This window comes from Dunckerocampus dactyliophorus, chromosome 10 (assembly GCF_027744805.1).
Source record: "Dunckerocampus dactyliophorus isolate RoL2022-P2 chromosome 10, RoL_Ddac_1.1, whole genome shotgun sequence".
NCBI lineage: Eukaryota > Metazoa > Chordata > Actinopteri > Syngnathiformes > Syngnathidae > Dunckerocampus > Dunckerocampus dactyliophorus.
The window spans coordinates 14,516,675-14,542,556 of NC_072828.1; the positions used below are offsets into that span (position 1 = coordinate 14,516,675).

A 25,882-nucleotide genomic window follows, 5' to 3' on the forward strand; every position below is an offset into this window, starting at 1 on the left:
GTTCACTGCTGAAGCTGAGCAATAAATGGAGATGGGAGAATATAAAGAGATTACACACACCAGATCTCTGACCAGAGGCATCGCTTTCCTCTTCCTGAGGTCTGGCATACTGTCGATGCTGTAAAGAGCACCACCCATCCTGAAGAGAAAGCATGCACCAATCAGGATTTGCTCAGTTGTAAACCTGAGTGTGTATGACTCTGTTAGAAAGGTTAATAAAAGGTTTGGCTCTCTGTGTCATGGTTTCCAGTACTCACCCCGCTGATAAAAGTAGAGAGGCGATGCCAACACTCTCTCCTCGGGCCTGCAGAGAAGACAAAATAACTAAAGTGGGAACACAAAGTGTATACGGTGCAAGCTGGGTGCCATTAGAGCAATTGCTAAAATATTAACAGTATTATTGTGTCATGTGTGGCATTTTAGCTTGAGTACACATAAATTATTATTAAGTGTGCTGTTCTGTGTTCAATAAACTTCTTCCACATTTAACAAAGCAGTATATGGAGATACTGTAAGCGGTATAGCTAAATTGTGTGTGGGTGTTATTGGAGATGACACTTAGCATCCCACCATCTCAATGAGTTGTACAAAAAAAATTAAAGGTGGCTTTAACACACAACAGGCTGTACCTACCTGAGACTCTGCTCCAGCCAGGGGAGAATCAGAACGGACTACATGCAAATCGCTATGAGGATGGCAAACAACTGAAAAGAAAATAATGAAATGGCAAAAACAAGGCTATAGGGGTAAACAGAAACGACTGAATAAACACAAGACAATATAATCCACTGTTGTAAAAAAACAAAACTACAGGAGAAACACTGGACCATTCCACAAAAGCTGGTAAAAACCATGCAGGAACAGAACTTATAAACAAACTTATGACAGAAGCCAATCACTCAAGAGGAGTGCATGGGTTTTTTCTGTGCACACACTGATACAGTGCACACAAACACACTCAAGCTGTACCTCTTGCAACTGTAGCCGTACTCTGCTGAACAATCGGAGCCAGTTGGCTTTGGCTCTTGCAGGACCGGGTTCCATGATTTCCCGCTTTGGGAAACTGAGATTTTAGATGAGTGACAAATGTGTTATTAATTGTGATACATTACAAGTAAATTTTGTAATGGCAAAATATAAAGGTCCCCTATTGTGCAACACTTCTTAAAATAGAGTCTGGAGCTGTGCCAACTATCAGTCAGACATGGGAGCTGTAAGTTTGATTATTTTGTTTTCCTTCAGCGAATAGGCTAACTTAGCATGATGTTGCTGTTAAAATGTGACTGTAGCTCACGTAGCTATAGTAGCATTGATAATGTTTGTGTCCTTCCCACCTTGTTGCATGTAAGAAATGGAATCTATTACGTTGGACAAGTGCAGAGTTACCGTATATATGTAAAACATAGATTAAGTACACACACATGGAGCCACACATTCACCATGGACAGACTCAGCTCATTAGCATTAAAGCTACAAACACACAAAACGACATGTTCCCAGTCAGGCTTACTAAAAGCACACCTAGATTTCACACCTCCTGTATTGTACACAATTGTGCAAAACAGTGTTCACCTTGGGACAGGAGGTTCCTCTGATTTCTCCTCAGCAGCCGGTGGGACGCTCTCCCCAGCCATTTCTTGCTCAACCGGTGGGGGTTCCACCAGGGGCAGCTCAGACTTTGACTCAGACTCTTGGAACGTGACATCAGGTCCTGGAATCTGTGCTATCGTTGTGGTGGTGGACATGCTGTTGATGGTAGTGGTGGTGGTAAATAAGTCTTGCGGGGCGGGTGCAAAGGGAGCGGATTCTGCGGTGAAAGGGGAAAAGGTGTCATCTTGTTTGAGAGGAGGGTGTATAGTTGGAGCGGTGCTTGAGGGTTGGAGCTGATCGAAAGGTAGCTGCTGCTGATGATGCAAAGATGTCTGCTTTTCCAGTGGAGGCCTGCTGGAGGACACGCTATCAGACGGTGTGAGGAGGGTGGTAGCGGTGCTCACTGAGGTGTAAGGTGTCGCTTTCTCCTCAGTGAGACCACCATCCAGTGGGTATGTATCCTCATCTACGTCATATGGTATCTCCTCCTCATCTTTGTAGTTGTACTCCCCTTCCTCCTCATACATCTCACCCTCCCCATCATCATAAAGCGCCCTGTCTTCGCCGCCATCTTTGACGTAGCTTCCCTCATCGCTGTAGACACCCTGCTGATCCTCCCCATCCCAGCCCGGGAAGTCCTCCTTGCCATAGCTAATGGAGGAGTGGCAGGAGTGGTATGAGTCATTTTCGTCATAGAACTCGGAGCCTCGCAAGCTCTCGCCGTCCTCGGGGATGAACTCCTCGCTGAGCTGGGAGCTGCCTAGACTCAGCTCGCCTGACGATGCGTAGCGACTGTCTGTGGGACTGAGGGAGAAACACACACACAGGTGTTATATTTAAAATAAAGCTAAGGAATGAATAAGCAGCAGCATCCAGGACTTGGTGTGTTAGTGTGACATTTATAGGGACTTGTGTTGAGGTTGAGGCCAGAGAGGGGAGACTGTTAGCTACTAGAGGGAAAAGGAGTGACTGTTAACCAAACCAGCAAGCTCAAGTGAAGGTGGGAGGTGATGCATCTATGGTCTTCACACTGCAGGGAAATCCGATTTCTTACTCAAATCAGATCTCAAGTGCTACTGCTGTACGCAATAGCATTTGCAAGACAACAAAATTGTTGCCTCCGTACATAAGAGCACTGTGAAGCAGAAGTGCCGCACCCCACATAGTGTTGTTTTTTTTCATGATGTATTTGATCTACAATACAGAGGAAAAATTTGATAGAGCAGTTACATTGTATGGAAAACCTGGTTCCTAATATATTGTTGTTTATAAAAAAAGTTTCCTTTGTGTTAATGTGTTATTTTTTCATCGGCCTAAGATGCAGTTATATGATAATGGTCCAGGAATTCTGCCTCGCAACAACCGTAAACATGATGGGGAAAAATATTTCTCAACATTAAAAACACTGCTGCGGCTTCTGTGGAATAATTACACTTTTAAGTTTTGTTGTCCATCCATCTTCTATGCCACTTATCCTCACTAGGGTCGCTGGTATGCTGGAGCCTATCCCAGCTGACTTCGGGCGAGAGGCAGGGTACACCCTGCACTGGTCGCCAGCCAATCGCAGGGCACATATAAAGTTTTGTGATACACAGGTAAATATTTGTGATGTCTGTGCAGCTTAATATATTGATGATAGAATAAAAAAAATAATCAAGACTTTGGCAAGTAGCCTAAAGTGGTGTTGCGAAGTATTTTTTTTTCCTGGAGAAACATACAGCTCTATGTGGTTGTTCTTCAGTCAACATTTACAGCATAGGTAGTTTTATTAACCTGTTTTTTTAACAGTATGAAAGTCGGCATGTATTCCAAATGCAGAATAACACAAAAACAGGCATTAACAATAGAGTCAGAGATCTGACACAAACACTTACTTTCATGCATGGACACACACTGGCACTTTATTGTATCGCTGCTATTGATTCGGGTGATGTCAGTTCAATAGGACACGTTGTAGGAGCGTTTGGACTTGTGAGAAGGCTTTGGGCTTTGAGGGTGGATGAATGGACACATAAACATTGACCCGTGTTCCTTTTTGTTTAAGAGCTGCACAATCTCTCTCACCCAACGTAAAGACTGACAGCAGCACTGACAAATGCTTACCCCATGTTTAACTGTAAATTTAATACATGGGAAATGGGCTTTTATGGCCTTTCAACTGACTAGCAAATTACCGAAGAAATAAAATAAATAACGCTAACTTTATATTTTTCTATCATACGGTTCTATGCAGTTGTATACTAGTTCAAAAAATATGTTAGACAAATCCAAATTGGGATGGGCATATAAAGTGGTTAGTCCATTAATTGATTGTTAGGAATGATGACAAATGAATTGAATTGAATGGAAGTGATTTTTCATTTTCATTTTTGCAAAAATGGACTGCAATACTTGGCTGCAACCAGCAGTCGCGCTTTCAATTCAATCACAACTCCAGCATTACCCGATGAATAAGAGCAAGATGACGGCTACGGCCCAAACATACATGCAACGCAATACAACATTTTCATGGAAACAGGAATTCAGAACATTGAAAGAAATCCTCCTGTAGCTCAGTTGCAACCTTACGCACTAACGGAAAGTGAGTAGAACAACCTCCCAATAGCCAACAAGGAAATTACCCAACAAATGCCCACCCAGACGCAAAAATAAGAATTTTTTTGTGTAGGACAAAATACAATTGTATGAAATCGGTTGAAATAAAAATAGGGATGTCAAAAATAACTTTAATAAACAAATTTATTTTATTACCGGTAATTACGTTAAAATGTTTACCATCATTAACACATCACCACACACCAAACCTCTCCGTTATGGCAGATGGAGGCAAATTTCGCATCCCCACAGATGTACACAGAGTCTTGACACTATTTTTTAACTTTATTCCTACTTTAATACATAGACAACAGTGCTCAATTCCAACACCATTGATGTACAGTAATCCCTTCTTTATCACAGTTAATGGGTTCCAGACCCAACCCTGAGAAGTGAATTTCTGTGAAGTAGGATTGCTTCTTTATAAATTGAATTATTTTGTAGTTAGAGCATAGAAAACCTGTTTACAAACTTCTACATACGGTTTTGACTTGAAATAACACCCAGTCACTATTTATACTCGTAGTACCAAATAAAGTAGACATAATAATAGAAAATAAGACATCTTAGACACAAATAAGATATAACGTAGACTCACATAACACAGACTCACACATTAGCATTGACAGCATACTTCCAGAGGTGGCTATTGTCTCATCAATGAAACATGACTGACACCTAGTGACCAGTGTAGAATACTACTGTAATATCGCTGTGGTTGTGGTTAAAGAGAGCATGACGATGCACTTCGACTGATTTATTAACCCGCAGAGAACAAATATGCAGTCAACATTCATACAGGAGCTGCTGTCAGCCACAACTCACGTCAGTCACTGCAGTCATAGATTTCACTTCCCAGGCCCTGCTTCTTAAAGGCGCAAACAAGTCACAGATATTGCACTAGATATCACGTCTTCTGAATGCCTTGTATTTGTATTTTTGTTCATTTAGCCATTTTTATCCTTGAAAATGCTTAATTTTGGACAAGAAAATGTAATATTTGCTTAAATATGCAAAAAAAAGTTTCTCATAATAGGCCGTTCTCAACCACGAAACATTTATTAATTAGTTAATTTTTGAAAAACCTCTGAACAACACTCTGAACTCCAAATATTAACACAGCGAAAGCAAATCGTAGGAGACTGTTGGACGTCAGAGGGTAACAGCTACTGAAGTTCCGCCAAGCAATCTTCTATTTTCCACACAAAAAAGAGCTATGGCTAAGATTGCCCAATTTAATTGTATGAGAAAAAACGTTCCTGCGTTTGAAAATTACAATACTGTTCTAAATACCTGTAAATAGCCTAGTTCACAGGAATTGCAGAGAGACATGCAAGAAACATTGCAAAGAGACAGACAAATTATATTGTGCTGTGTAGTATGTTTTCGCTTTATTTAAAGTATCAGTTAATTTGGATCTGTTAATAAACATAAATTATGATAAAAATACATAATTGCGTCTGTCATTCATCTTCCTGTTAAAAAAATCAATAAGGGCATATTTTAGACAGAGTTGCAAATAGAGATCAATCATGATCAATTAATTTATAAACAAATTAATATGATTAAAAAAATGTCATTTGACAACTCTAATAAAAATATTTAATTTTACAAGAAAATGTCCAGTTATTGCACATCCAGTTACAGTTTTGATCCAACACTTATGACTGTGATGCTGAGATTTAACCATTTAGGGAGCAAAGAGATCCCGCCAAATTACAGCATCAGAGCCGCGTAACAGAAGACCTGGCATTTATTCACCTTTGCCTTTCACACAGCAAAGTGCAATATTAGCGCAACTGTGCACACTATTAAACAGCGACATGGCGTCCAGCAATCAGATAATTAGATGCATGACATCATCAGCGGCAGCGTCTTGTGTGATGTATAAAATACCAGATCGACAGCGACAATCATTTTCAACATAATAGGACGGGAGAAGTCAGTCCATGGCGTTAGATTTAACACGTCAGTCCCAGTAGTGAGGACTTCGCTTACATACGGGCCTGGTTCCACCTCCTCCTTTTATACAGAACAGCGACACGAAAAAAGGCAGGAAACAAACTAACAGTGTCCATACTGACTTTTTTTCATCACCACTTATCCTGACGATATAAGAAATCATTTGTGTTTTATGATATTTTTATTATTCGTTTATCTTCCAGATTTAATCATTTATTTAATCTTGCTTGTAGCGATCCCATGTAAATATGATTACATCCTTCCTGCAAAGCTGCTGTATGTCTGGTACAGTGACAATAACGTCTGATTAGATTTGAAATGTCTCACATACAGAATGATGCTGTAATGACAGCCTGTTCTACTAACACATTAGAGGTCTTCCACAGTCTCTTAACAACCGACAATTAGTAGGTTTCTCTGACTGTGCCTGTAGCAGAGGAGCTCACACATACAGTACTGTATGTGCATTTAGCAAATCGGTTGCTTGCCAACGCACTACACTGCACCAAAACATGGATAAGATCACCATCATTTGTGGGATTCATTTGTGATTTGAAGATAGATGCAGGACAAGCATTAATAGTGCTTTTAAAATAATACGTACATATACAGAGAGATAGGGTAAAGAGCGCATGCATGCAAGCACAGTGAGCGAGGAGGACGGGACAAGTCCACCACTGACGTCACAGCGAGACGGAGTCACAGGCTGGAGAGCAGGAGAAAAGAGGAGGAGTTGGAAGGAGTTACAGAGACCTACCTATCGGACAGCGAATGCCTACTGTCTAGAGAATACTGACGACTGGTGCGCCGGCTCGACCCTGAGCCTGAGTCGATATCGCTGTGCCCGTTGGTGGCCGAGTCTAAACTATCATAGCGTCTGGTAAGGGGAGCAGGGGAGGGGAAAGGGAAGGGGGAGAGGTAGGAGAGGAGCATCAGTAGAGCTCAAATGATACAAAGAAAGTGTGCTACTAAAGGTGAGCACTTATTTCAGTCACCCACATCCCATTCATTAAAAGGATCCTCACATGCACACATAATAAAATCACCACCACAGCCCACTTCATACACAACCTGTATACAAGAACTGTATGCCCCCAGCGTGCTTGTATACACTGAAGCCTCTAAGGGAGGAGAGCACAGTGGGGACAGCATGTTACCATGTACAACAAAGTGAAACAAAACATGGCCGCCAAGGCCAAGCCTTCTCAGGGGCGTTGCGCTTGCAGACTTCAAAGTGACTCATTCATGAAGAAATGCTGTTGTTTAAGTGATTGTACATTTTCCACATTAAGGCAGTCTTCCCAGCAAAACAAACACTCACAGGCCACTTCATTGGGTACACAATCTTAAGCGATACTGTACAAGAGCTGTATCAAATATTTTGTCTACAGGGTTCCTATGGATTTGACATTTCAAAATTCCATACTTTTTCCAGACTCAGTATATAGATGGGTATCATTAGAACTACAACAATTAATGATTACGATTTTGGTATTTGATGGGTTTTTTTATTTTAAAATGTAAATATCTGCTGATTTTAGCCTCCTAAATGTCAATATTTTTTAATTTCCTTAGTCACACACATCAGCTTTGACTTTGAAAACAGTGATCAACATGTTTGCATCTTTTCTGATATGTTGTGGACCAAACCAAATATGTTGTGTTTGATTCATGTTTATTTGGCCCATCTTGGGCCTAACAGATTACACGATTAATCAAAACAGCAATCTCGACTAAAAACATGTGTTTGTTAGTTGCAGCTCTCGTATCATGTAAATAAATTAGGCAGGGACAATATATATTTTTTCAAACCTATAACCTCCTGCTTCTCCAGACCGATACCGATAACCAAAAGCTTTTTATATGTATTATTTTTTTAAATTTTGATTAACTGTAGTTTGTGAACACCTGGAAGTAAGAATGACTCAAACAAAGTTGGATTTGACAAACTGTATCTGTAGATTTGTCCTAACCAAATATCATGACATGCTACTATTAACAAATTTTTTAAAATTTTTTTGAAATTGCGTAAGTACAAACTGTGGCTCCAAGGGTTTTTTCTAGCCAACAAAAGCCGGTACAAACTTTTTTGCACTTTTCGAACGCAGCAGAGATAAGAACAAGCTCTGGGCCCCGGACGTTGTAGTGGTGCTAGCGTTTCAGATGGCTGATAAGGTTTGGCGTGCTGCGGCTCAATGTTTTTTTTTCCCTCATTGCAGAATGTTTGCAGAGCATTTGGCGAAATGTCTTCCCCTGAAATACTGAGAAGTCCCACACGATCGACAGCATGTTTGATTTCTTCTCAGGGGAAGCCTGTTGCAGCACGTGACAGAAAAGGAGCGCTTGATTTGCTTATGCCAAGCCACCTACAGCACAGTACGGGTAATCTCATCTCATTGAAGCATTTTTTTTTCTGAGCTATTTTTTAATGTTATCAGTAGAGAACAGGAACCGGGCTACAAGCTGGAACTGTTAATGCTGCACTTTAGGCAATAAGGAACTTCCATTTATTAAAAATATATATTTTTTATAATTCACACTGTTAAAGCAGTTACAGAGTTCAATTGCACTTTCCTATAAAATAAATGCTATAAACAAGGGATGACAAAAGTGCCATTTTCAGCCCAGAGCTTTTTAAAACTAACATTAGATAAAGTATTAAATATTACACTAATTTGTTTTGTCACCTATAACACAAAGCTTATATATAGGTTATAATGCATTTTTCTTTTTTATTTGAGAATTGTAATTTTGGAGAATTACCTGCAAGCATATTGCATTTTTGTATGCTTCATTTTAAACTACAAAATCTAAGCAGTTTTATGTTTTGCATTTTGTTCCAAAATTGTACCGAAAACTAACCGAACTGTGACCTTAAAACCAAGGTACGAACAGTCATTATGCTGTTCCGTTACACCCCTAGTTTTGAGTGATACTAATTTAACAATACAGAATGATTATTATCATGGTTGATCATTATTTTGACCTTTTGAAGTAATTAACTAAGGTAACCAAAATATAAGAAACAGCTCTCCTTAAGATGCAGTGCAGGCCTCTGCCACTGCAAACTACAACCACGATAATAATCATACTGTATTGTTACATTAGTATCACTCAAAAATGTCCTAAACACCGTTTAGGGGAAACCACTAATGTAGCTTGTGCATAATCTTACTAAACTACTAAGTAACCTTCAAATGGCAAGAGAGGTATTATTTTAACAATGTCAAAATATGAGAAAAAACTCTCATTATGATGCAGTTCTATACGACAGCAAACAACAATGGTCACAATAATAAACATATTGTTAAAATAATACTTCTCTTGACCTTTGAAGGTTATTGAGATTTTGCACAAACTACATTAGCAATTTCTCCAAAACTGTGTTGAATAAAGGTGCAGATCAAGGAATTTACTGGATTGAAAGTCCACTAGCAAGTGGCGCAATGACACATTATATCCAGGAGATGCTGCGGTGAAAAAAAGTTTGCTGTATGTGGCACTTTTTAATGTTTATGACAGCCACCCACAGGACTGGAATAGAACAATGCCTCTACTTCAGTCAAACGTCTCTACTGAATGACATACAGTACGTATAGACGTAGAGACTCTAGTTTATTTTAATTGTACAATACTACAAAATTAAAAGTGCACATCACAGTGTATTTAAAGCCATACCACCAAGTCACAGGCAAACAACATAAAAACTGCTGATAAATATGAATAAATATATTGGACTTAGTATCTTTGCAAAGTCATCGTTTTTGATACAGCTCTCGTATCGAGTCTTACAGTATTAGTTTGTGTGTATGTGTACCTATTGTAGTAACCAAAGAGTACATTCTTGTATATCTGTATTAACATTGCCAACAATCTCCATAGTAACCTGGAGGGTGTGCATTAAGAAACTCCTGGACATGCAATGACAGCGACAGTTATGCGTTACCTCATGTCTCTGTGGTCATAGTCCATGTCGTGGATGTCGTCATTGTACGCGTGTCTGTAGTGGTGTTGCCTGATGGGATACTGATGCATGGAGGCATTGGGCTGAGAGGTGGTGTAAAAGGGAGGAGGCATGCTGTTGCTGGTCTCGCTGCGGTAGTCGCTGTCCCTGTCATCCACGGCGCTATCCGGGTCGTCATCTGTTTGCACAACACAGAACGTGTGAAGAAGAAAAGGACTGGATTGTGTGGTTTTCACATGTTACTGTAACAGCTTTACTTTCAAAAATTATAAGTAAGCTGAAAGAAACTTGAAGTGAGGAGGGGAAAAACATTTTCATAGTAACTAATGGTGTCTTGAGGGACAAATTGCACAAGGAGATCATTACATCAGGTGAGCCACAGACAGTAAATGAATATTTATTAGCAGAAATGCAAAGACTTACTCTGCTGATCTCCCCACAGACTCCAATTACCTGCGAGGAGATAAATGGATGCGGAAAAACACATTAGGACCATAAACTAAGCATATGAGCAATCCAGAAGCTAAAGATGTCTATAATACACAATTCTTAGTCATCAGGAGGCAGACAGGGAGGAAGAAGGCTGTGTCTGACAAACTGTGCCACTTCATATCTGTCACACAAGTCATCGTAGGCCTGCTCTCACACAGTTTGTCAGCATCACTCTGTTTTATGCCTCATTTTCAGTCTCTCGTCTAGTTGACAAATGAGCAGGGGAATGAGGGAGTGGAGAGGGCACCCAAAGGACACAGCATGACATGCCACAAGAAGAGGTGGATGCGGCGCTTTAGGCTTGGTCGGTTCACTCACAGCATTGTGTGGATGGAGCATGGAGCGGCCTCTCTTGCTCCTCTTGGTAGGCATACTGATGTAAACGCAGAAACACAAAATTATAAAAATATTAGTATTGAGACAAATATAACACAGTGTTTTTTCCCTAGAAACAAGTCAGACCTTCCTATATTCAGGGTTAATATACACTGCTCAAAAAAATTAAAGGAACACTTCGAAAACACATCAGATCTAAACTGAGGGAAAAATGATCTTGAATATCTTTACTGATAATAAGTGGGTGATGTATTAGTAACAAAATGATGCCACATAATTTGATAGAAATGAAAATGATCACCTTATAGAGGGGGGAAATCAAAGACACCCCAAAAATGAAAGTGAAAAAATTATGCAGCAGACTGGTCCATTTTGCCAAAATGTCATTGTAGCAACTCAGAATGATTCTCAGTAGTTTGTGTGGCCCCCACGTGCTTGTACGCATGCCTGACAACGTCAGGGCATGCTCCTAATGAGACTACGGATGGTGTCCTGGGGGATCTCCTCCCAGATCTGGACCAGGGCATCACTGCGGTACCTGGACGCATGGAGGAGATTCCATGAGACAGGTAGTTACTCCAGGAGAGCTGGGCAGAGCTGTGGAAGGTCCTTCAACCCTCAGCAGTATCGGTATCTGCTCCTTTGTGCAAGGAGGAACAGGATGAGCACTGCCAGAGCCCTACAAAATGACCTCCAGCAGGCCACTGGTGTGAATGTTTCTGACCAAACAATCAGAAACAGGCTCCATGAGGGTGGCCTGAGGGCCCGACATCCTGTAGTGGGCCCTGTGCTCACTGCCCAGCACCGTAGAGCTCGATTGGCATTTGCCATAGACCACCAGAATTGGCAACTACACCACTGGTGCCCTGTGCTCTTCACTGATGAGAGCAAGTTCAACCTGAGCACATGCGACAGACGTGAAAGGGTCTGGAGATGCCGTGGAGAACGTTATGCTGCCTGCAACATCATTCAGCATGACCAGTTTGGTGGTGGGTCAGTGATGGTCTGGGGAGGCATATCCCTGGAAGGACGCACAGACCTCTACAGGTTAGATAATGGCACCCTGACTGCTATTAGGTACCGGACCCATTGTCAGAACCTACACTGGTGCAGTGGGACCTGGTTTCCTCCTGGTCCACGACAATGCCCGACCTCATGTGGCTAGTGCATGTAAGTAGTACCTGGAGGATGAAGGAATTGATACCATTGACTGGCCCCCACGCTCACCTGACCTAAACCCAATAGAACACCTCTGGGACATTATGTTTAGGTCCATACGGCGCCGCCAGGTTGCTCCTCGGACTGTCCAGGAGCTCATTGATACCCTGGTCCAGATCTGGGAGGAGATCCCCCAGGACACCATCCGTAGTCTCATTAGGAGCATGCCCCGACGTTGTCAGGCATGCGTACAAGCACATGGGGGCCACACAAACTACTGAGAATCATTTTGAGTTGCTACAATGACATTTTGGCAAAATGGACCAGTCTCCTGCATCATTTTTTCACTTTCATTTTTGGGGTGTCTTTGATTTCCCCCCTCTATAAGGTGATCATTTTCATTTCTATCAAATTATGTGGCATCATTTTGTTACTAATACATCACCCACTTATTATCAGGAAAGATATTCAAGATCATTTTTCCCCCAGTTTAGATCTGATGTGTTTTCGAAGTGTTCCTTTAATTTTTTTGAGCAGTATATTTATATATGGCGACTTCTAGCCAATGAAATCACTGCTTTTCTTCTTGTCACTCACACACACCAGTACCATGGAGAGATGTAGCCAAGCTTAAAAAAAACAAAAAAAGAACTGATGCACATTGGAAGGGGGGGCTCATTTTCCCTAGCCTTTTGTGGATAACAAATATTGAACACAAGAGGTGAACAAATTCATTGCTGTCACACGGAGAAGGAGTAGGACTGAATAAGCTGTGCTTCTTCCTACTCCTGTTTGGGCATGTTGAATTGTGAAAGTGTAAATATGAGATGTTCTCCAATGAAACCTTCCTTGTATGCATGTTTGAAATAAACTAAACTAAGCAATACAGGTAATGGTGTTACAATTTCTGTGTTGGGGACTATAAACATGGCTAATCATCCATCATAGCATATTACAGTTTTTTTTTAATTGCTTACACACAAAACCTTAATGTAGCACACATTTCTAAAACCTTTCACTCAAATTTCACAACTCCACATCAAATCAGCAGAACCATAAGCTACTGTAATTCTCAGCCTTGACAAAGTTTTCAAATTAGCTTTTAACTTTTTGCATATCAATGCACACAATTCTCTACCTGACACTCCAAAATCTATCAGGAAGTAACTTGATTTCCTATTTCAAACACAACCAATCAAAATGCCACACTTATTCATCAGTGCCTCAGACTCTGCCCTCACATGTGCAAGCAATAGTTGCTTTACTGAACACCAACCAAACACTAACTTTAGATGAGAGGCGGGTTACCCCCTGGATTGGTCGCAGGGCACATATAGACGAACAACCATTCACACTCACATTCATACCTATGGACAATTTAGAGTCGCCAATTAACCTAACATGCATTTTTTTGGAATGTGGAAAGCGGAGTACTCGAACAAAACCCAAGCACGCACGGGGAGAACATGCAAACTCCACACAGAGATGACCAAGCGGAGATCAACCATCCAAGTCATAAACTTGCCTCCATATTTACCTTTACTAAACCCAATTGAGGAATTCTTTTCAACATGGCACTGGAAAGTGTATGATCGCCGTCCCTATGCCAGCCTGCCACTTCCCCAGGCAATGGAGGAAGCATGTGGTGACACTGACGCTGCCTCTATCCAAGGTTGGATAAGTCAAATAAGGCGGTTCTTTCTTCAATGTTTGGCAAGAGAAAATATAGCATGCAAGGTGGATGAAGAATTGTGGCCAGATCCAGTCCGGAGGAGAGATGGAACCTAAATACACACCCAACTAGCTCTCTCTCATCAACACACGCATGCACACACACACTCTTTTTCATACAAATCTCTAATTTTTGGTTCCAGTATTGCTTGGGTTGAGTTCTATTTGCATGTTACTGTACTTTCACTCTTATATGGTAATATAGTTTTAAAAAATCCATAAAAACATGTGAATGACATACAGTACATAAGTATATAATACTATGGAAAATGTGTTTATGATGTGAGACAAATGCTTGCTTGTCAGATCTGTTTAGAGTATTTAAAATACTGTGTTTCATTTTTCAAGACATAGGGCACTTTTTGAATTTCGTTTGAGCAATAATTGAATTTGCATGTAGAGCTTTGAGAAAAACAGACAGAGCTTTGAAATTGTGCGTAAGCAATTGAAAAAAAAACGTAAAGCCATTTCCAAATACCATGTAAATAAGCCCCATAGAAGCTGACAGCAGAACTGGAGTGATGTAGAAGTAATACTGTAGCTCACATGTACAGATGAGCCACATATTTAGTAATCCAGTTAGCATTTCTGTTGGAGAATGTTACAGACACAGACAGACACAGATAGACACAGATAGACAGACGGATGGACAGACGGACGGACAGACGGACGGACTGACGAATGGATGGATAGATGGAGGGATGGATGGATGGATGGATGGAGGGATAGACAGATAAGATAACAAGACATAGAAAACTAGATGATAGATCTTACATCTTGGTCTCTCATAGCATTGAGTTGCTCAAGCTTCTTGGCCCAGTATCTGGCCTCATCTTCTGGAATGTCTACAGTGAATAACACACATCATGATTCACACAGTTGAATTGACAATGAGCTGTGTTGCTGCAGAAATTGAAAAACACAAAGAAAATGACGAAGAATAAGACCAAAAAGGCCAAACCTAGTGGCAGTTCGAAGCGGGTGTCCAGCAGTAGCCTGTGAAAAGTCGGGTCTTTTGTGCCGCAGATCTCATTCTCAGCCATGATCACGTTGGAGTCCAGGGTTAACCACTGACCTGGACCCTCCTGGAAATAAAATAGGAGAAACAATGAAAGAAAAAAAAATACTCTGTCATTTCAAGCCAAACTGGTTCTGGTGGTCTTAGAAAAATTATTTCAATACAATAGATTTTGATAGACCATATTGCCCTGAATATAGGACAGTATTTATTTCCCTTACACAAAAGTCTAAAAAGGATGAGTAGTTTTATATTTCGGTTTAGAGATTAATATATGCAAACCTTTCTTCTTGTCTCACACACACACACAAACGCACACACACACACACACACACACACACACACACACACACACACACACACACACACACACACACACACATCAGTGTCCTGCTGGAAAGAAGTGTTTAGTTGTTAGCAACTTAGCAAACAACAGAGGAGTTATGATATAATTTTGAAGTGGTCCTATCCTGCTCATTTCAGGGCCATTTGAAACGATATTGGATCCCAGTGGGGCACTTTTTAAAAAAAATAAAATACTCCATGAAAATCTGCATTCTTCTCCACTTAGCCGGAATGCTCAGATTCTGCAGCCTGCTGCACCTACCACGCCTACCCTGTTGCAATCGAGTATAAAAAAAAGAAGCGGCCAATGACACCAAAACACATGTTAATCTTGTCACTTTTGCTATGCAAAATAACATCAAAAGCCATATTTCTGGTGCTCAAACATTTTTACCCATTTTTATATTTTTCACCACGGAAAAACAATCTTGTCGGAGACTGTAGAAGGAGGAAGAAGTGAAGTATTTTTTTGGTGTCATGAGCTCTTTAACACTGGGCAAGCGGCCATACAGTATATGGACTTCCTAAAGTTGCGATACCAGACCATTCACAAGATTTAGCAGTGGCATAAAAATGAAGCACAGAGCCACCACATGACACTTCGGGAAATATACACATCAATTTGTAGAAAAAAGTAGAAAATGTAAGATTAGGACCCCTTTAACATAATGGTGCTCAATGAAGTCAATTTAAAAAACAACAACAATTTCATTGCTATTGACAAAGCAGTTCAAAGGATTCATTTTGTCTTAAAAAATATTTTAAGAAAACAATTTGGAAAAGGTGTCACCTTATATTCAGGGTTGTCTTATACTCAGGTTAGTACGGTTTCACAGACTGGGGACTGTACTTTTGTGTTGTTCACAATACTTTTCAAGCATACACATCAATAACAGATGATATACCTCATTGGACTGCCGTATGCTACTCAGAGGGATCCACAAAGTGCCCACCATGGTGTCCCAGATCAGCCCTTTGTTCCACACCTCCACTGTCAGGCCCAGGTCCAGCCGGTTTATCTCACTGTACAGCACAATGAGATAGAGAAGGGTTAAAACTAAGAACTGTAACAACGTCATAAATACCAGACAAAATAAATCTTGGTTATTACATCTAAACCCGGACTGTTTACGGTTACGAATGTTTCAGGCAGATGTACAATGAACGGCATAAGGATCTGCACTTAACTTTGTTGATGGATAAAGACTGTGATTGAATCTATAGCGGTAGAAGAAGCTTTGAAAAGGCATGATGATTGTCAAGTAGGTTACCGGCAGGATATAAGAGGCAGCAAGCAGGAACACTCTGTACAGTGTCTGTCTGACAAACAGCAGTGAACTCAGTGCCTTTTATCTACCTAGCAACAGTAACACATACACTCACTGGACACTTCATTAGGTACACCGGCGTTCACCTAACCACAGCCAGTAAGTATTCATTTAAAACGTTTACTATTGTGGCTGTAGTGCCGCTCATGCTGAAAAGGGTTTCTGATATTTTGGTGACCTTATTTAGCTAGACTAGAGGGAGAGTAGTATGAATTTATAATTAACATTGTAGAAAAATAATAACAAATAGACAATATTGTACTTCGTTTTTTTAATACAAAACTATAAGGGCTTAGGGTGAGGAGCTCAGTCATCCGGGAGGAGCTCAGAGTAGATGTAGTTGAGCTCGGGGATCTAGCCCGAATGCCTCCTGACCGCCTCCCTGGTGAGGTGTTCCGGGCATGCCCAGCCAGGAGGAGGACCCAGGGCAGACATAAGACACTGACTGAAGACGAGAATGGATGTAAATAGTAGTAGCAATAGCGCTAGCGAGTCACCGCACAAGAGAATACATCAGCTAAACAAAAATCATTGGGAAAAAAGTTTGGAACCGCTTTGATTTTACAAGAAGAATAAAAAACTTGACAAAAGCCATGCCATTTGTAAGCTATGCAGAGCAGCTCTGAAGTACACTGGTAGCACAACAAATCTTGACCAGCAAGACGGCCGGTATGGTACCCATTTTTCAAGGGCTGCTGCTTACCAAAAATCGCACTGCCAAAAAATCGTACATCTGGTTGTGACCTAGACTTTAGACAACATTCTCACTGGACCCACGTGTCATGTAGTGCTATTTACTTATCTTTGCTTGGACACATTTTTGCCACTTTTAAAGAAATGTGTCATTATTTGAGGGGCTTTGCACTATTTATTTATTTATTATTAATGATTGGAATACAGGCTAAGACTGCCCTGAATGCAAACTTGAGAATATAATGTGGTCTTTTACACATAGGGTAAAATACGGTAAGAATGTCACTTTTATAGAATTGGCTTCTTTATTTGATAATGTAACATTAATGTCTACATCAACAAATGTTAACCGTAGAATCGTATGGAATCAAATCATATTGAAAACATATTTTTACATGCTCAAATTGTATACTTATATAAATATTTATATATATTTATATTTTCTCATATATAACATTATTACTTTTGCAATTGTGACAATTTGATACAGATTTACCTAATGTTGTGGGCAATGCGTGTAAAGAGACAATCCCCACTGGAAATTACATTTACAGTCAAACCTGTCTATAGCGACCACTGAAGGGAAACGGCAAAACTGGCCACTATAGACAGGTGGCCGCTATAGACAGGTTGGCGGCCATTTTGAATTTGTGCGCACACATATTAACATGTATTCACAAAAAGACTGTGGAGCAAAACCAAGACACATAGGGGAAAACGCTTTGTTGACACATAAACCGGTAGGTAAATCTAGGCAACAGCTCTGGTGAGGAAACTAGTAAAATCAATAACAACAATGAACCAGCGCCGCACATTCGACGGCGCTGGCCTTTTATCCACCACAAATGTTAATTGACCGCAGCTGCGCGGCCACCAGGCATAAAGCGGCTGCCTCTTCTTCCCCGGAGAAGGCACAGCCCACCAAATAAGAGCGCAGGACACGGGATGCTCGCTCCTGTCCTGCAGAACGTCACAAATTTCCATCTTTGATTTTTTTTAAAACCCGATTTTAAAAGCAAGAAATAAAAGTTTTAGTGAACGAGCCCGAGGATATATGTACAGGATACGCGTGAAGCAGTCATGAATGTGTGCGTGCGTGAACAATTGAGTGTGGAGGAGGTGCGAAGATCGTCGTAAACTAACAATACCATCACTCCTTTCTTACTGAATCGGCTTCTAATCTCTAATTAGTCAGCAATTAAGTGATATTTTAGATGTTTTATTTAGGTGTTTTGGCTATTTTAGAATCTATTCACGGCATTGCAAAGTGGGAAGATTACAGTTTTGGCCGTCATTGAATCTTTTCAGGGCGGCATTGCAAAGTAAGAAGACGGCTTTTTTATGTCGAACTAGGACTCAGTAATTAAAGTCTACACACGACGGCTTCATTGCTTAAAAAACAAAACATTTTCGTGAAGCTTCTGCTTGAGTCGGCATTTTGGCCGCTATAGATAGATATTCAGATATTGACCAAGGGATACATAATGGGTGGCCGCTGGCTGCGTTAGACAGGTGACCGCTATAAACAGGGTCTATAACACGTAAATTTTCTGCGGGGAATTTTTTCAGTGGCCGCTATAGGCAGTTGGCCGTTCTATACAGGTGGACGCTAAAACAGGTTTGGCTGTATTTGCAAAATGTAAAAATTTCTATATGGATGGCCCATTTCAATAAAGCTATTTAATTGCTTTTTTCTTGTTGGCTCATGCAAACTACTGCAATTTTATAAACTTTGCAAATAAATGTAATTTACAGAGGGGGTTGAATCATTTTGAGTGTTTTGTCTAGAAAACCCCAAATCAGCTGCCTTTAACATCCCTTGTCAATAGTCGAGCCTTCGCAGGCAGGGCTTGGCTGGCAGTTTTAACTGATTCAAATCCTAATAATAGCCTTGATATGAAAATGCATCTCCGTTTCCCTGGAAGCCGAGGATATAATCTGGCAAATGGCAGCATTGGCGTGCTGCTTCATAAAAGGAAGAAAAAGGGAGAAGAGGAAATGAGCAGGAGAGGTTGAAATGAAGGACAGAGTCAGGTATTTAGAGAGAAAGAAATCTTATTTTCCTTTAACTCCTCGGATGAGTCAACTGTTTTTGCATTTGGAATTTTATAGCCATAAGACGCGTTCTGTTTTTAGCTGGTTTATCACATCATTCAATCATATTTTAACCAGTACTAGATGGCAGTAAATACAAACATGACAGATTATCCATCATGAATTAGTCATGAGTTGACTATATACTCAATGGCCACAAAAATGATGCTCAGTGTTTATTGACGAAACACTGACACTGGCAAAATGCTTATTATTATAGTTTATCATGGTACAGAATTTAATATTGCGTCATTCATGTACTACAAATTCTTCTTGATTTAAAAGTGAACATAGTCCAAACTAACATAGAGGCTTGCATAATCCATCCATCCATCCGTTTTCTATACCGCTTCTCCTCATTAGGGTCGCGGGGGCATGCTGGAGCCTATCCCAGCTGACTTTGGACAACAGGCGGGGCACACCCTGGACTGGTCGCCAGCCCATCGCAGGGCACATATAGACAAACAACCATTCACACCCGGAGAAAACCCATGCACGCACGGGGAGAACTTGCAAACTCCACACAGAAATGTCAAGGGGAGAATCGATCCCTGGTCTTCCTGTGGCCAACATGCTAACCATGCAGCCACTTGCATAATCATAACAGCAATTCTAGTTTCGTTAGTGTCATTAGCCTGTTTTGTGCTCTCTGTTGCCTTTTTTGGAGTTGCGAGGAGGAGCCACTGCTGCAGCCTGCTGCACACCTGTTTCACAGTTCCAATTAGGCCTACTTAAGCACACTCCTGAGTGCCCTCAGGTGTTGGACTGTCTTCTTGTGCTGTGGCATTTCATGGTCTTTGTCTATGCTTTTACAGAATACCTTAGAACAGGGGTGTCCAAACTATTTCCACTGAGGGCCGCATACTGAAAAATCAAAAGATGCGGGGGCCGCTTTTCTTTCTTTTTTTTTTAAACCAACCCAAACTAAATATTTAATATAATGTACAGTATATATATATATATGTACACATATAAAATATATTTACTCATTTTATCAGTGACAAAGCGTATTATTATTATGAACTGTTTCTCCTTATATTACTTTTGGGCTTTTTTTTTTTTTTTTTTTTTTTTTTTTTTTTACAATTTTTCAATGTTCTACTTGTACATTGTTTTCTCATACTAATATGACTTATTTTATTAGTTATTTATAAAATTTTTATTATTATTTCTGACAAAAAAAAGAATATTGTGGCATATTGATTTTTTCCAAGATGATTATTTAATGCAAAAATAACTTATTTTTCTGGGAGGATAAAAGAGAGGCAATACACTTTATAATGAGTCACTGCAGTGAAGTGCCTATAGCAGACACTTGTGGTTATGACCACAGTTGTACCTGTTCATCATGTTTACAAAAGTCCGAGTTCTTTCTAGAGCTCCTTAGTCATGTTGATGAGTCACTTCTAAATAAATCACACAGAAGTAGCTGTCCAAGCCAGGCTACTCAACAAGAGGAAATATTGCATCTGCTCACGCCCACTCATCTCATTCTCCCAGTCATTACTCAAAGCGCAGCAGCTGAACATAAATACACGACAAAAGTTACACACAGACTACTGTTTAATAACTATGCATTTGTTAGCCTGAAAGTTCAATGCCAATGATGCAAATGACCAAAAATATTCAGGTAGACTATGTCTCTAAAGTTGCCCATGGCATATTGACTGAGAACTCAGCGAGCATCAAAGGCCTCATTCTGTGTGCATTTTTTTTTTTTTTTACAGTACTTTGGCATTTTGGGGCATTTTTTTGTTAAGAGAAAACATTGTGAGAACAGAAGTCAAATTAAAATGCAATAGCAATCCAGCAGCTCCTCCCTGAGCTACCACCTTATCGTGGTGGAGGAGTTTGCGTGTCCCGATGATCCTAGGAGCTAAGTTGTCGGGGGGGTTTTATGCCCCCAGTAGGGTCACCGATGACAAACAGGTCCTTGGTGAGGGGCCAGATAAAGAGTGGCTCAATAGACCCCTATGATGAAACAAACCATTGGAACACGTTTTCCCTTGCCTGGACGCGGGTCACCCCGGCCCCGCTCTGGAGCCAGGCCTGGAGGAGGGGCCCGATGGCGAGCATCTGGTGGCCGGGCCTACACCCATGGGGCCCGGCCAGGCACACCCCAAAGAGACGACATGAGTCCCCCCTCCAATGAGCTCGCCACTTATCGGGGGGGCCAAGGGGTCGGGTGCAGAGTGAGCTGGGTGGCAGCCAAAGGCGGGGACCTTGGCAGTCCGATCCTCGGCTACAGAAGCTAGCTCTTGTGATGTGGAATGTCACCTCTCTGGTAGGGAAGGAGCCTGAGCTTGTGCGCGAGGTTGACAAGTTCCAGCTAGATATAGTCGGACTCACCTCAACGCACAGCAAGAGCTCTGGGACCAGTCCTCTCTAGAGGGGCTGGACTTTATTCCACACTGGCGTTGCCAGCAGTGAGAGGCGACAGGCAGGGGTGTCAATTCTTGATGTGACCCGGCTTGTGACCTGTATGTTGGAGTTTAACCCGGTGAACGAGAGGGTAGTTTCCCTCCGCATTCAGGTGGGGGGATGGGTCCTGACTGTTTTTCGTCATTTCTAAATGAGACGTGCACGAGAAAGCACTGTGACCAAGCTGAAGAACCATCCCGGACTAAGAAGTGTACACATACATTGACGTGAGGAGCCATTCCATCAAGTGTGCCTCGTGTGAGCTCCGATTGTTTTTTCTTGAGGACTGTGATTGCACTTGAATCTGAACCGTGAGGGTTCAGTGGCGAGCCAAACCCAGGAACAGACAAGGGGACAGGACGGGGCCGTGGTGTGGCCAGCTGCGGCATCTGCCCTGAGGACATCAGACTACAAATTCACTCCACACGTGATTCAGATAAGACACACAAAAACTTCCCGGGTAGTAGTAGGAGTAAGAGTAACATAAGTGTGCATACAAAAATTCAAAAGGGACATACCCTCTTTTTTCCCCCCATTTATTTTAAGAGCTCGACGTTTTATTTTCATGTATTGTATATATTGTTCACGTTGCCAAGGTACTGTGTTTCATTAAATGTTAATATTGCTCAACTTTTCCACAACTCACTTGTCCGACTCGTTATGGGAGTCATTCAAATGAACAAGGGTATCCAGCTCTTCGAACCTAGCATGAATGTAAGTGTCATTAGCTTTTTGGTTATTGAGTAACACTAAGGCCGCTACACATGCAAAAAAAAAAAAAAAAAGAAGACGTCAGGAAGGGGGGGCAAACACTTTTTCACACCACTGTATATAGCAGGCATTAACCTCTTTTTATACCTTCATGGCAGTTAAGAATGTTAAAATGCCGCTAACAAATTGCCTGGACTGTATTTAAAGATTTTATAATGGCAACAATTTGACTCTAGAATTTCTCTTTCCAGTATTTCTTTAGGAAACATCGCTGCAGATGCTAAACGTGCTAGCATTTCCTTCCACAAACTCTGCAGACATTTCATTAGGTACACCTGCACAATGTAGTACGCAAGATTTTGCACACAAAACTGTGTCCTTAATTGTGTACTTGTGTCCATTTGATTGACAGCACGTTAAACGACAAACTAAAGATAACTGACATCTCTCACCATGTCAATCAAAACTCAACATTATTATTTGTCTTTGTAAAGGCAGAATTTGAGACACAGCACTCGTTGGAACCTGTGGCTGGAGCATTTCAACCTGCCTGTCATGCAGTTCTAAAAATAAATAGAGGTACTGTTATTAAAAGCCCCAAAAACATTTAACCCACAATTTGTCACAATACATAATAATAAACACTATTTTGGATTGTGCAAGTGTACCTAATGAAATGTCCAGTGAGAGCATATACAGTAATGCCTGCTAAGCTAAATAATGTGAAGACACAGTCTTGACTGGGTGATTGAACTCTAACATCTCCTGACACGCACATGCACGCACACACACACACACACCACATGCATGCAGTCTTTAAAAAGAAATGAAAGGATAAATAGCTCCTTTGGAATAAGTTATAAATGCCACAGCTGAGCACGCCTGCTGAGCTCTCCCCCGGGGTGACATTTGTGTTACCGTGATCTATAGCTTCCACACTTCATCTTGCTAACAGTTGCCTATATCAGCCATCTGGTGTGAAAGCTAGCCGTAGTTAACAGAGATTTCCACCTACACACAGTACAGTATGTAATAACCATGTGATACACAACACACAATAACAAGAAATCCCTCCATTTCCCCCTAAAAAAAGAACACTATTAACATTTGTATCTTGAAGCAATGCAAACATGTGGCTTATTATATGACAGGTGCAGCGGCAATAAAGCTGCAATAGGGAATGACTCACAACATAAAGTCCTGCTCCCAGCACGGCTGACTGCCGCGCACGGCGATGGTCGTGCTCTTAACATTCTGCACCTTCAGCGTCACGTAAGTGTTGAATTTTTCTGCAGGAGGCAAAAAATACACAAACAAAATCAAGTCAAAGTTATGGCACAGTGCCAGCTTATTGTAGCGCCGCTTTGCCACTGCACAGTACTAAAAAAGACCATCGCATGTCATTCATTCTCAGCAAAAGAGGAGAATGAGGGCAGTGGCTAAACGAGTGTGGACATATACTCCTGCAGTGACATGGTAAGCTAACATTAGCATGCATGTTATGTTGGACATTTCCTGTGGCGTATCCTCAAATGTTACAACAGCGCCAATTGTGAATGCAGGCATTGCCGTACGTACCATGCAGTGGAAAAAACATACAAGTGAGGAGGAGCTTACCTTGGGGTCCATCAAGCTTGGCTTTTTTCACTGCAAAGAAAAAGAGAAAACAAAATGTATCAAAATGAGCACATATGGAACTCATTAATAACAAGTTTAAATATTTTTCACAAAATTTTACATCAAGGGAAAGTAACGCTTCCTCTGCAGCAATTGTAACTTTTAATGTCGATGACCAAACCATTCAAGTGAGGTAGCTGAATCCTGTGGCCAGAGTTGCCAAGAAAACCGCATTGACCATGCATCATTTCCAGGGATAGGTGTCACAAATCAATCTAGCCCCACCTATTCTGCCTAGCAACAAGTATGATGTGATCAGGTAAAGAATCCAGAGCACATGCGTTGAGTTCCATTGCTGTGCCTATTTGCTAGCTAAAATGTTACACATCATATACTGTAATCAATGCGATTGCTCACACGACTCAAAATAATCCACAGTCAGGAAGGTTTCAGTAATAGAGTGTATAATGAAGTGATAGCAAACATAAGAACAATAATACGGTAGAGCACGGTGACCGTGATCACCCAAATACAGCAGATAGAGCTGTGGTGGGTGCTCATATGATTTAGTGCGATTAATTTTGATATTGTGGTGGGGTGTCCAAAGTGCAGCCTGATGGCATTTGTGGCCCAGAGCTTGTCTAGTTATCAACCTGGAGCATTTTTTTTTTTTATGTAATAAAACAGGGCACACATTTGTGCATTACAAAGGAGGATTAGGTTCACACTGAAAAGAAAAACAATTTGATTAGTTTATTAGTGTTTATTTATTTATTAGTGTTTAATAAACACATGGGGAAAAATATCAAAGTGGCACCTGCAACTTAAAATTATTCTGTATGCGGCCCTCACTGAAAAAACTTTCAACACCCTTGCATTAGATTCTGCCCATCATTGACCACATTTTACATTTGCAGATACAGCTTTCAAAAGGGAGCGGGAGACAACCTGCTTGGCTGGCTGAGGGTCAACACAAGTACTGCATCAAAATCTAAAGTGAAATGATACCGCCCTCAGTACTCCTCCATGCAAGGACGTCTGGTGGTCGTAGAAGGACTTTTTAAACCACAGTTTGAAGCCAAGCTACAGCCCTTTTATTATTAATTCCATCCAGCGCCATGCCGATACCCTTCACTCCCTGCATTCAGAGGTATGGCATTAATATTCACAGCTCTTCATCAGCTTTTCATCCCCGCTGCTTCATTGATGTTACCTTTACATTAAAGACAAGGCTTGTATTATGTTGCATGGCATAAAAACAAGTGTGGGACTGGCATGATACCGTGACTGACTTTCATTGCAACAACTTAATTTGAAATCTCTCATTGTTTATTGTGACTAATTGGTACAACTGCAATGTCTTTGGTAATTAAACAAAAAGTACTCACTATAACCTTCATGCTAACGTGCAGTTTTGTGCATAAAAATCTCGCCTAATAAGGGAACTTTCTGTAAAAAAACGAAAATAAGTCATGGTGTAGAAGCATAATGATTCATCATTAAATATTATTAAATATTATTAAATATGGGTCTAGTGGTTAGCATGTTGGCCACACAGTCAGGAGATCGGGAAGACCTGGGTTCGAATCTCCGTTAGGCATCTCTGTGTAGAGTTTGCATGTTTCCGTGTGTGTGTGGGTTTTCTCCGGGTACTCCGGTTTCCTCCCACATCCAAAAACATGCATGTTAGGTTAATTGGAGACTCTAAATTGTCCATAGGTATGAATGTGAGTGTGAATGGTTGTTTGTCTATATGTGGCCTGCGATTGGCTGGCGACCAGGGTGTACCAAAGTCAGCTGGGATAGGCTCCAGCATACCCGCGACCC

At 41.0% G+C, this 25,882-nt stretch overlaps 1 protein-coding gene across 1 annotated transcript in view; it reads right to left on the reverse strand.

The window, feature by feature from the left end:
* unc13a (unc-13 homolog A (C. elegans)) overlaps window positions 1-25,882 on the reverse strand; it is a 69,946-nt gene that overhangs the window by 32,042 nt on the left and 12,022 nt on the right. The window contains exons 2-14 of the mRNA XM_054788549.1: window positions 24,056-24,085; window positions 23,628-23,727; window positions 16,097-16,214; window positions 14,790-14,913; window positions 14,603-14,673; window positions 10,922-10,976; window positions 10,535-10,564; window positions 10,094-10,289; window positions 6,905-7,024; window positions 1,573-2,394; window positions 970-1,063; window positions 258-304; window positions 61-139 (exon numbers count right to left, since the gene is read on the reverse strand). Coding sequence (XP_054644524.1) covers window positions 61-139; window positions 258-304; window positions 970-1,063; window positions 1,573-2,394; window positions 6,905-7,024; window positions 10,094-10,289; window positions 10,535-10,564; window positions 10,922-10,976; window positions 14,603-14,673; window positions 14,790-14,913; window positions 16,097-16,214; window positions 23,628-23,727; window positions 24,056-24,085 — 1,886 coding nt within the window. The remainder of the gene's footprint in view (window positions 1-60; window positions 140-257; window positions 305-969; window positions 1,064-1,572; window positions 2,395-6,904; window positions 7,025-10,093; window positions 10,290-10,534; window positions 10,565-10,921; window positions 10,977-14,602; window positions 14,674-14,789; window positions 14,914-16,096; window positions 16,215-23,627; window positions 23,728-24,055; window positions 24,086-25,882) is intronic.